At 35.5% G+C, this 13,314-nt stretch overlaps 1 protein-coding gene across 9 annotated transcripts in view; it reads left to right on the forward strand.

Moving 5' to 3' along the window:
* The window catches only part of ANO3 (anoctamin 3), a 304,038-nt gene that overhangs the window by 175,505 nt on the left and 115,219 nt on the right, over positions 1 to 13,314 (forward strand). For 7 of the 9 annotated variants that reach the window (XM_036029156.1, XM_036029157.1, XM_036029155.1 and 4 more), the window contains one exon: positions 48 to 166. The exons of 1 other annotated variant lie outside the window; for it this stretch is intronic. In XM_036029156.1, coding sequence (XP_035885049.1) covers positions 48 to 166 — 119 coding nt within the window. Of the gene's footprint in view, positions 1 to 47; positions 167 to 9,670; positions 9,948 to 13,314 lie in introns of those variants that run through there. One more of the 9 variants, XM_028516287.2, reaches the window with a different exon arrangement.

Below are 13,314 nucleotides of genomic sequence, written 5' to 3' on the forward strand. Positions count from 1 at the left end.
TTTAAAAAGGATAAAAATGGATATAATTATCTTTTTCTCTTTTGTAGCCCTAGGAAAAGATAAGGATTACTTGGATGAATCAGAACATGCTAATTATGACCGTTCTCGGCTCATTAAAGATTTTGTTCCCAAAGAAAATTCTGAATCCAGGAGAAGATTGCCAAAGGTAATGTAAATTGAACTAGTAACAAGCCACTTGAAGGCCATAACTCCTTAAAGCTTTTAATCTTTCAACAGTAATCTACATTGTGCTGGAGAGTGTAAGAGGATGCACAATTTAATAAACATGTCTAAGGATACAAAATTCAAAAGTAATGTGTAAATGTCACATTATTTTTATTATATACTAGAATTTTTTAAAAATCTGAAATATAAAATTATTTGGTAATATCTTCTCTAGGGAAGGAGCCTCAAAAAAGAATAAATGGAATAATTTTTCCATGATTCCACCATTTTGGAATAAATGGAATTATTTTTCCATGATTCCACCAAATGGAACAAGCTTTGAATTCCAGTTCCTTTACAGTTTCAGTACTTACAAAATTAGTAATACTAATTTTGTTAACTTAAGCAGGTTAAACTCTCTAGGCCTTGTTTTATCTGTCAATAAAACCAGAATCACATTGTCTGCTTGACAAAATTCTTCGCTGACTACCTGAGATAACCATATGAGAGTATCTGGAGCACAGTGAAAGCTGACTAGATAGCAGGTTTTTATAACAACTTGGAGGCTGATAATACCTCACTGAAACTATAGTTCATTAACAGTGAGTAACCAGGATAAATTTCAGTTTTAAAAAAAAAATCTTTACTTGAGTAATCACACCATCTCTCAAAATCAGACTCTTCAAAGCATCTGAGTGTGGTTGTCCAACACCCTTTTGAAGTGTTCTAACACAAATCCTGGCTCAGTTCAAGCTCATTGTTTTTCTTGTTTTTTATTGCTTAAAATAGGAATGCCTTTGTAAAATTTTCAGTTTCATACAAGGAATGACAACTTTCATTGTCACTACATGGCCAATAATCATACTTGTGAATATGAGGTCTGTCTGGAAAAACTCCAACCATTGTTAATGTAATGAGAACAGTTTGCACAATGTTGATCCTGGCAGCCAAGGAGAGTTGAATGAGTGTGTGTGAACAATGACAACTTCACTCCTCTAGTCAGTGGTAATGGTAGATGCCATTAAGTGAGCATGTGTACTGTGTGGTCATCACATTTAAAATGACTGGGTGAGTAGAGCAACCAATCTGCATCAAATTTTGTGTTAAGCTTGAACATTCCTCCTGAAAACTCTTCATATGATTCAGAGGGCTGCAGCTATGGGAAGCTGGTGATTGGCAGCTACATTACAACAATACACCTGAACATATATCGTTATTGCAGAGTTTTTTGTTGAAACATCAAATCACCCAGGTGACTCAGCCCCCCTACAGACCAGATTTGGTGCTCTGCAACTTCTGGCTTTTCCCAAAACTAAAATCACCTTTGAAAGGGAAGAGATTTCAGCCTGTTGATGAGATTCAGGAAAATACGACAGGGCAGCTGATGGAGATCAGGAGAACTGGGTGAGATCCCAAGATGCCTACTTTGAAGGGGACTGAGGCATCACTTTCTTATGTACAGTGTTTCTTGTATCTTGTATCTTCTTCAATAAATGTCTCTATTTTTCCTATTACATGACTGGATTCTTTCTGGAGAGACCTCATATATCACATTCTCTGTAATGTTTGCTTCAGTTGGACTTGAATTAATTTCACAAATCCTCTTTTCAGTCACCACCGAAGCATTAATGAAGAAATATGGCATAATTTAAATGTTATTATAAAAGATGCCAAACTTCAATAAATACATGCAGTAATAAATGTTGTGCCAAATTTATTCATTCTTCTTTGGTTTTGTTTAAAGGAGTCACTATTTTGTGCCCGTATTTCTTGGGGTATTCACAAACCAGGGGTTAATCTCCCTGTGTTTGCTTTGTCTTCCTGTGTATATGGTCAACACAGTGGATGTCTAGAGAGTCTATTATCTGTAGCATTGTTCCAAGTGACTTGAAAGAAGGAATTACAAGAAAAATTGAGGAAAAACACGTTTTTTCTTTAAGATACTTATATCCCCAACAGGAAGACAAGTACGGTGTACTTCAAATAATTAGAAAATGAACTAGGATTAAATAAAATTTGAATATCTGCTTCTCTAGAATTTACCACATGTCAGCAATGATACCCTCCATTTCATTTCTGCTCAACAGTAGTCATATCCCAAACCTCACTTTGACTAAACTTGAACTTCAGAATATAAAATAAAGGACAAAGTGTTAAACCTGCATGCATATTTTGGTGTTAATATTTTCTGAATGATTTTGAGTCCTCATGGTGAACTTTTATTTTGACCAAGTATTTACTGCTTCTGATAATTTAGCAAGTTAAGTATATCGGCAAGGCACTATAGATTGTTTTGGGATTAATTAATCTTCAGAACAATAAATTATATCTTTAGAATACATTGCTTCAAATTATTAACTTTTACCATGTGTTATTTGATTACACTAAAATTCTTTAATATTTTAAAGATGGAAAAACATCTGCAATATTGAAATATAATATGATGATGTTACATTAATAAAGTAGTAGGACATATTTTTTCTTTATTTGGAAGCTACTATGTTATGTGCAAAACTTGGCACTGTAAGGCATAGAAAGGTGGGAAACTCAGAACAGGTTTTGCTTTCCAGCTGCTGGGATGCAGTTCAGATACAGGCATATAAATGGAGAAAGCTAAGAGTTCTAGAAATTAGACATGACACTAAGTATGGGATAAGTGAAGATTTAGCTGGCCTGAAGCTTTATAATGGAAGTCATTTTTAAATGTCTCAGAAGCATTGTAGTAAACAGAAAATTCACCATAAGATCTTGAAAAAGACAAAAGAAAAACAACATAAAGAAGAAATTGAGAACAATTGAATCACTGAAAGAACAAACAGCTACTAGAAAACAGAAAGAAATCAGTTGTAGAAAACTCAGAGGAAAAATCCCTTCTCCAGGATCTGTAAGGTTTGGCATTGTTTTTGAAGAGTCACAGAAAGCAAACTGGTTACCAGAAATGAGCTCAAACACATCTTTTGTCAAGTTCATTGGTGCATACAGATTATCTATATGCCCATATCAAATATGCATCTATAATTTTAACCATTTATCCAAAGTTCTCCACCTGTGTGAAATTATTGAATAATACCTATTAAATTGATTTTTGCATACTGCTTTCTGTATCATGTCAACACATAATATGAAAGAAAAAGACAGATGAATTTCCTAATTAAGCTTGCCAGATTGAAAGACAAATGTTATTGTTTTTAATAAGGAACAGTATTTACCTATCAGTGAATAAAGACATTTTAAATTAAAAAAGAAAATTGGCCATACTTCTTTTTTTGTTGTGCCCACTCTATTTTCAATGAGACTTTATAGCTATTCCCATCAAGAGGTGAAAAACTCTTCAACTGGCCTTGGGCCTTGTGTTGACCAGTAGACTGCTGTAGAAGGGAAGATGTGCCAGTGCTGAACTTGAGACTCTGAAGGTCTTACACTCACATCCTTTCTCTTGGGACTCCGCCTCCACCATGTGAACAAGTCATGGCTGTTCTGCAGGAGGGTGAGACCACGTGGGCCAGAGCTTGGTGAGCCCAGTTGCCCAACTCAGGCAGAAATATGAGAAAGTTCAGTGACAAAGAACAGGAGCCATAGACTCATGAAACAGTCCACCTGAGACAGCCTATCCACAGAATCCTGAGCTGCATAATGAGTGTTTGGGGATGGTTTGTTTCTCGCCAATAGCTAATGGAGACAACCATAAATGTTAAAAGATAGCATGTTGGCCGGTATCAGTGATTGCTAATAAAAAGTGAATTTGTCATCAGTCACTGGGAATATTTGCAAACTCGTCTCTGAGTTTTTCACAACATACTCATATTATTTAATTCTATAGAACCCCAATATATTTAAGTATCAGAAAGTAAATTTGTAATGTAAGAAAAGAATCAATTTCATAAATGCATAAACTGGAGTTCTTGGGCTATCTGCAAGCAAAGTCTTGAGTATAGAGGGATTGTTTTTAACATAGTTTGGGTTAAAACATGATTGCCTGTCTCTGTCATAGTAATACAGAGACCGCTGTGAATAACACTTAAAGATAAGGTCCTATAGTCAACAGGATGATCCTCAGAAGCAAAATGCTTCTCTCCATCAAAGAGCCATGCTCTACATACCAGGCAAAGCCTGTAGGACTGGACAGTGTACACGACTATCTACAGTTAGTCTGTGTTAGAAAAAATAAACCCGTGAAGCAGAATCCATGATTTCTGCTTCATGAAGAGCTTGCTGCTGCTCCCATCTCCGGGGATGCCAACGATAACTACAGATGTTGCCAATAATGAGTCTGAGAATATAAACCTCTATTCATTCCAAATGATGGTGATGTCTCCTTTTACAGAACGTTTGGTGTCAAATTAGACAGAAAAGAGGTTATGGGCTAGGAAAATCTTAGCATGAATATTTTAGCAGTTCATTAAATTTAAATCTCAAGGCCAATCAATGTGATTGTATAAATTGGCAGATGGTGTTCATCTTTAACTCGGTAACAGGAATAACTTTCTGTTAAGACTGGAGACACTGATCATTTGGTGGAGAAGGTGAGAGGGAGCTGGCTCTGTGGCCTTGTATGATGTATCTTTCATGTGGGTGTTGCAACTCTTTTCTTTGCCTCTGTGGCTCTTTTCCTGTATATTATGAACAGGGATTAATATTCTATAAGTGCATATTTTTCAGCAATTGAAGGAAAATGATGATGAACTACAAGATAAAGGACTAAACTTGACCCTATATGGCTGTTTTAATTGACAAAATATACATGAAATCAAATGTTAATTATCTGAATTTAGTGAGGTAGTTATTTTCTAAAGAAAAATGTTAGTACATTGCTAACTTAGGACTTAAAATGATCATTTTTATGTGTAGTAATATCATTATGGGCAATGATACCCTAGTATTTGATTTTCATGTAAAATATAGGGCATACAGCACATTATCTTGATTTATATCCTTTGGCCAGTGTTTTACATTTATCTTCTTGTCTAGTATTAAGAAAATTCCTCTTCCAACAGCCCAGAGGATACCTGGTCTGGTCAGCAGGGTCTGTGATACTGAGGGGGACATAGTCCTTCCTTCCTGTGCTGTTGGAGGTGTCTCCCTCCCCTTGTGCCATTTATTTGCTTCTAGTGTATATTTTCCAGAAGATTCAGTATAAGATTTTCCAGGATTACTCCACATTGTCTGTGAACTGCTTACATTTAAAAGTGTGTGTGCGTGATGACAGAGGTAAATCAGTTATGAAATATTGGTCCTTCAAAAATGTGCAAGTGTCTCTCAAGAACGGGTCAGTTATTCAGAGGGGATTAAAACATTTTAGATGTCTACCTCACATCTTATAACAAGAACTTAAGATCTCAATAGATATTAAATTCAAAATTAATATGCAAAAATTAACATTTTTTAAAATCATGTAATTTTTTTAAATTGGCTCCTTAAAATAGATTTTGCAAATCAGCAATACAATTAATCATGGAATGCTTAATGGATTTAAGTATTTCCATATTAATCAGTATCAAAATTACAATCAAATTTAAAGTAAGATATAAACAACATTTGGTAATAAGCTGACATACTGGAATATACATGTATGTAAGGATGGTTAATATTCTTAATCTGCAAAGATATCATAATAATATAATGAATAAATTCAAGAGTAAAAAAATTGAAAAACAATATAATTTTAACATGTAAAATGATAAGCAGTACTAGTAATTGCAGAAATACAAGTGTAAGCAATGCTCTTTTAAACCAAATTAGAAAACATTTTAACACAAAATAAAATCCAGAATTTATCCTATAAACTTTTCATTCTATTTCTTGCTAGTAGATGTGTATATTGATCCAAATTTTCTGGAAACAATTTGACAATAAGATTACCAGCCTTAAAATCATCTTGCTCTTTGACCCACTCTAGGAATTTATCCAGAGAATGTAATTAAATGTTATCCCAAATAATTATGTTTAAGGATGTTTCTCACACTGTAATTTGCGAGGAATGGGAGAGATTAAAGCATTTAAATGTTCAAGAATAAAAGATGAAACTAAAAATAGAAATGCCCTCAAACAAAGCAGTTGAAAAATAACAACCCCCTCAGTATGGTTATGCAAGAAGGTGGTTGCAAAAAGAATATGTGAAGTCTGATACCAATTGTGTACAAATCTTCAGCTCTCTTTCACTTAGAAAATGCTTACAATTTAAGAATTTGTACAGTGTTTAAATTTAACTCATAAGTATTACCATATTATCATTCCCATTTTAAAATGTTGCATAGCTAGTAAATGACTGAGCTAAGCTTTAAAATAAGGTGATTCTGTTTTCTGAAGGTTCTTTTCTACTTTACTACGCTGTCAAGACAAGAGCAACTCAGGACTTTACCTCTTTGGTCTGGTCACCATAGTAAGTGGCATTTCACTTAGCCCACCCCCCAGTACAGATTATTCACTTATACACCAGAAGCTGTGGCTAAGCACTTTGCATGCATCATGTCAAGTAATTCTCATAACTCAATGAGAGGAAGTAGTAGTAGTCTCATTTTACCAATGAAGAAAGTAAGGTTAGAGAGGTAAGTTTCTAGCCCCGTTTCTGAGCTGGGCAGAAACAAAGCTGGATTGTAGCATGTCTCTTTGACTCCAGAGTCCCATGCTTCTCTGACTTCGGTTCAATAGTTAATGTAAGAATTACACTCACATATATTAGTCACACCTGTCTAAAGCCCTAAACCATTGCTCTGAAGCAGACAGCTCAGCATTTTAATAATTGTGTGGCTAACTTATGAAACCCTAGGAGTGGATTGACCTGTTTTCAATTACTCTTGTATCAACAAACTAATAAAAATAGACAGGGAGTCTGTTACAAACTTAATACTAAACCTCAGAAAAATAGTGAAAAGGGAAAAGGTTTACATTCCTTGGAATTTCATAATAATCAGTATGCTAAATATTTCCAAATGCCTCTTCTACACAGTATGGAACTCCTCTTGTCAATCAGGAAGAAAACACAAAACACCCACCTCTTCCGCAAAAGCCCCACCCTACGGCTGCCAACAGCTCTGTGTAGAGCAGAATACCAGGTATCAAGGAATGGAGACATTTTAATTATTAGAGCAGATACAGATGAAGGAAGGATGTGTTGGGACAGACCTTTTAGTTCCCTTAAAAACTATAGAGGAAATAATGTGCTTCTCTGCTTAGGAAGTCTTAGTCTTATTTCATAAGAGATACAGAAAACAAAGAAGATGCCATACATGTTTTCTCTCTCCTGAAACTAGTATCTTGCTAATTAGACACACAGCAGGCTCCCCCAGTCACCAGCTTATGGGTTTTCCCCATGAGTGCTTAAGAGCTCATTTTGGGAGATCTATCTCCTAAGCCTCCCTGGAGGACCTTAAACTTTAAAATGAGAGCTGCAGAAACTTGTCTGCAGAAATTTTAAACATGTTTATGGAATGTGAAAGTAAATTCAATAAATGAGTATGTGAGCATGTCAATTAAATTGTACAGATAATTGTTCTACTTGATATTTATACATTTGATCAATATAGGCTCACATTAAATTAATGTTGTAACTACTTAGACATGAAGACAGTTAGAGAAGTCAGGTCAAAACTAATGTCATTTGAAGATACTGAAAATCAAAGCTACCTCATTCATCTCCCATCTCCAGGTTATCAGACCCTCCGGGTTGTGTGTATATCAGAAGGATCACAGGATTGAGAGTTGGAACATTAATGATAATGATGATATTAAATAGATACATCAGGTAACATTGATTAAGGTCTTTTCAGGGATGTTGTTGGGGACCTATATTCTTTTAGCCTCACAGTAACTCTAAAAAGCTATGGTGTATTTTTACCCACATTTTATACATGAGGGAATGGAGCTTATAATGGCAAAGTGGCTTTCTTGCCATCATAGGGACGGGCAAGCAGTAGCAGGAATTATACAGAAGCCACTGCAGTGTTAAGCTCTATGCTGTGCTGTATACATGTTCCGGCACCATAACACCCCTGTTTTATTACAAAATCAGAAGCATGTAATTCTCTAACATAACAATATCACACTCAAGCACACCATATGACATTTTAGGTGAAAGGTTCAAATTAAAACTATACATTATTACACCCATATTATTACCCTACCCACCACACTCAAGCAGTCCTTACCTCTGCCAGATGCTGTATAATGGAGGTAGGTATGGACAAAGGGCTATATAGAAGCTACAAGACAAGTATATCAGGTAGGTAGAGAACATGTTTGCATTACTGGGGTGTGATCAAGTACATTAGGGATTATGCATATTGTGCTTTTCTTGATATTTTATGCTTAAGATAAAATATAGTAGAATTGAGAGTCCTGTGCTCAGATCTTGATAAACTATAAAATACCCCTTCCCTGCTGCTTGTAGCTTTTCCCCTGCCCATGTCCATTTACTCCATTCACATGGGCATGCAGACCTCTTAATGTCACTAAATAAGTTCATCAAAATATTAATATTTTGAGCAGCTACCACTAATCTCAAAGGAAAAGAATGCCAACAAAAATAAAACATTCTTGTCATTATTAAATAACCACTTATGCTTGTGGAACTTTTTAAAGAAATATTGTTGCTGAGGATTTTGCAAGATACAAATTGAGATTGCAAATGAGGGTGTCCATCACAGAAACCTATATGGTTTTATTAATCCCCTGATGCCACAGGCAATTTAAACCCAGGGGTTATAGTAATCCACCATGTGTTATTTAAGAGTTTCAGACTATTGCATGAAGTTAAAATTTCCTACCCCGTGAGCCCACTGGAAAGTCCTGGTTTAAGCCTGCTGACTAACTCAAGGCCGTATCCATCAAGTGGTTGCTTCTTAGCTCTGTGTCTGCTCAGTGCCAGATACAAGTTGTCCTGTGGAAGCTTTCTTAACAGAAATAAATGTAATTCTCTGTTGTATCTCATCAAGTGAATGTTAACCATGAGGAGGAGGGTGGCAAGAACAGTCAACTCCAGTTATGTATTTATTTTTACATAACAGTTACTTTCATCACTTTCCAATTACAGTCACTTCATTATATTCAACCCAGTGCCAATATAATGCAATCTCAAGTTTAACAGATGCAGGGTTTTTCAGAAATTAGAAAGGTTTGTATTTGTTGTACTTTTCTCTGATGAGCAAGAAAATGAGTTGATTTCCATGAAAAGCTGAACAAATCCATATGAATTCTTAGTGAACCTGACTCAGCTATCATAAAACATTACCTGGCTCACCAATGAAAAAGTCTCGTTACCCAGACCACTGCCGTTCAGACGGAAAGATACCTCCTCCTTTGTATGTTAATCTGCGCAGCTCATTCAAATAACTTAAGAAAGTGAACTACATGATTAAAAATTGACAGTAAAATTATCCAAATGTCATATGACTAAATGTCACTTAGGTGAATCATACATAGACACATTAACCAATGAGATAGGAAGGCAGCCTCCTGCCGCACCCTATTCCTAACTCCCTTAAAATAAAGTAAAAAAAAAAAGAAAAAGAAAAAGACAATACAGGTATTCTTCTTACGAGATGAGCTGTCTGTTTTTTAAAGTCATTATTCAGATGAAGGCATTTAAAGAGTTGTCTAAAAACCCTCCAGTCAGATGCTTTGTGCAGCATTCAATATGTAACACTCCAGCTAATGGAAAAGCAGACGTGGAGGAGAGAACTTTGTGCTGTCGGGCTGAACGGTGCTTTAAAGGAGATTGTCATTTGAGACTCTGGTGTCAGCAATGAAGGATTCCAAATGCAGCTGAACCCGGAATTCTGACTGTGGTATGTGTAATAGTACATCAATCTATATTACTTTCCTGTTTTCTTAAAAATTGGTGGAGAAGCCAATTAAGAATAATTGATATTGATTTCAGAATAGGGGATGAGTATGTCTGTTATTTCAAAATATTAGAAATTTATGTTTAAAAGTATGAAATATAGGATCTCTATGATAATATTTTATCAGTTTGTCTTGCATGTAAAACAAATGCCACCTATCAAATTTTGACTATTTTTAAATTCATTTGAATGTTAGTTTGATTAAAATAGTCATTCACAAAGTCTGCTCTAAAATTAGCTCTTGATTCAAAAATGTATAAGATAAAATTACTTGTTAAAGTACTTATTTTGAAATGTTCTTAAAAATTATTTTATTCAAGTAAATAATTATTTATTTAGTAAATTATTTCGAAGTAGAAAATCTAAGAAAAAAATCTGAACTTGAAGCATATCTCGCATCGATAAGTGTTAAAATAAACAAGTAACACAACTGTGAAATTAACTGTGATTTAAGCTAGGGAACAAAACAAGAGGTATTCACCTTGCTGTCTTCACTTTTTCATAGTTTTAAAGGTGATAAGAAAATTAATTTTGTCCCATTCTGAGGGCTTTATTTTAATTTCTTTGTTTAAAAGTGTTAATTACTTTTCTTTGGAAGTGAGAGGTTATTTTCTACATATGCATGTAAAGTTAGATCACTTAAAGTGAATAATCACTGATATAGAAATGTGTTTTCTTTAAGAAAAAAATAAGTGTTTAAAGGTTCCTTATATAGTATTTAAATATAAAAATCAGACAGTTAGAAGAGGTATACCTAAATTTATTCTCTGTAAATTACTTCTACTAAGAGGATATGAAAAGCTCATATATATTTTTTAAATGTTGATTTCATGGAGAAACAGTAAAAAAAAACACAGTTTATGCTCCATCACAGACTATTCTGTTTCGAAAGGCTTGGCTTTGGTTTTCATTAGGTGAACCAGAAAAACTTGTACTTTTGAATAAATAAAATTGGATGAAGTGAGAATAAGTTTAGAACAATGCTTGTCACATTACAGAAATTCAATCAGTATTTTTCTCTTTTCTTTAGTTCTTGTTTAACTTTTTAAAAGAATTCTAATTCTTCCCATGGATATGTGTCTTAGTAGATGGTATCAGAGTCCCCCTTGATGCAGTTATGCAGGTCATGTAACTCGGGTGTTTTAGATCCAGTCTAAAGTCTTACCTTCAACAATTAGTTTTCCGTCTTGTTTGTGACCCCACTGATAGTGTTGCCCAGCAAAGTAGGTCTCTTTTACACAGTACTCGAAACGTGGAAAATGAATGATCCTCCTTAAATAAAATAACTAATGCCACTGTAGGAAAATTTCCTTCAAAAGCAAATTGTCTGATAAATCATCCAGATCAATTCATTGTTTGAACCATCTTGAGAGAAGTAGAAACACAACTTTTTCATCGTTTTATGTGATTTTAACTGAATTCAACCATTAGTATGAAAGTAGCTTTACATTTAAAGACTCTTCAGGAAGAATACGTGCTGTGATTATGCTTAATATTTATAAGAGATATGGATGTTTTACAACCTTAGAAGCAAACTAACAGGCAGAACCATCACTAACTGTTAGATTAAATATTTCAAAAATTATTTTTTAACATTTTAATCAATAAAATGATAGATTCAGTGATATTTAAAGTTCAAATTTCGCATTCTAAGAAATTTTGGCTGTGGCAACTTTTAGACAAAGTATGTATGGTTCTGTTTCAAAACAGACACTTCACAACAGTGGTTGTGGAACTGGAAATATCAGAATCACCTGCAGGGCTCCCTGAAGAGAGAGGACAGGCTCGACCTCCAGGGCTTCCAGTAATAGTGATTCCAACGGAGGCCTTAGAATGTGCATCTAAAAAAGTCATTGAATTATTGGGATGACACTGGTTAATAGAATTATATACATTTTAGGTGTACAATTATATGATATATCATCTCTAGATAGTCTTGTGTGTTCACCTCCCCAGGTCAAGTCTCTTCATCACCATGTATCCCCCCTTTACCCTCTTCTCCCTGCCCCACCCCCTTCTCTCTGGTAATTGCCATACTGTTGTCTGTGTCTGTGCAGTGTTTTGTTCTTTTTCTTAAGCCCCTCATCCTTTTCACCCAGCCCCCCAACCCTTCTCCTCTCTGGCAGCTGTCAGTCTGTTCTCTGTATCTATGAGTCTGCTTCCATCTTGTCTGTTAGTTTATTTTGTTCATTAGATTCCACATATCAGTGAAATCATATGGTACTTGCCTTTCTCTGACTAGCCTGTTTCATTTAGCATAATGTTTTTCATGCCCTTTCATGCTGTTGCAAAAAGTAAGATTTCCATTTTTTGTTTAGGGCCAGGTAGTACTCCCTTGTGTAAATATACGACAAACACTGCTTTCACGGTACATTTACACAAGGGAATTTGCATTTCTAACAAGTTCTCAGTTGACATTGATGGCTGATGCTGCTGGTGCTGATACCATGTTTGAGAATCACTACCTGAAAATTCTCCTCATTATCTCCAGTGTACTCTGCATTTTGAGAGACTACCGTGTGCCAAAATCTATATCCAGTCTCAGTATTTGTCAATGAATAAAACAGGCAACATCTCTACCCTTGCAAAGCTTGTAGTCCAGTGGAAGAGTCACAAAATAAGTGAACCAACACATAAATACCCGTCTACCAGTTGTCTTTAAGTGGGTCATTAAGCACTAGAAGAGGAACTACTCGGGGTGAGCAGGAAAGCAGCCTCTCAGAGGTGTTAGCAGCCAGAACTGAAAGATGAGAAGTCAGCCAAGGGGAGAGTGGGGGAAAGAGGCATTCCAGCTATAGAGTTTGCCCTGCAAGGGCCCTCGTGTGGGGAAGAACGTGGTATATTTGAGAAACTCATGCGTGGCCTGTGAGGCAGGAACTCAGAGCCTGACCACTGGGATGGCCAAAATGAAAGTGGGGAGAGAGGTAAGCAGGCACAATGCTGCAGGGGGGCTGTGGTGGGAGTTTGCATTTCATTCTAAGTTCAAAGGGTTTTGAACAGATGTTTGTTTTTATAAGATCACTGTGTACATGAGGGTGGGGTATCAGTGGTAGGAGTTGGGGTGACTTTATAGCAGTTCAGCTGAAAAATGACAGTGGCTTAGCCAGGAGTGGTTGCAGGTGAGGTGGATACATCAGTCTCTGACATTAAAATGTGGAAACCGTTTGGCTCTCTAACCACAGAGGTAGCAGTTATTGAAAAGTTACAATAGGGTTGATTATAATAATATGGGAACATGTCAAGAAAGTGAAAAAATAAAGCAGGTAGAAAGCAAAATTATAATTGTGTGTGTGTGTGTGAGAGAGAGAGA

This window comes from Phyllostomus discolor, chromosome 6 (genome assembly GCF_004126475.2).
Source record: "Phyllostomus discolor isolate MPI-MPIP mPhyDis1 chromosome 6, mPhyDis1.pri.v3, whole genome shotgun sequence".
Lineage (NCBI taxonomy): Eukaryota > Metazoa > Chordata > Mammalia > Chiroptera > Phyllostomidae > Phyllostomus > Phyllostomus discolor.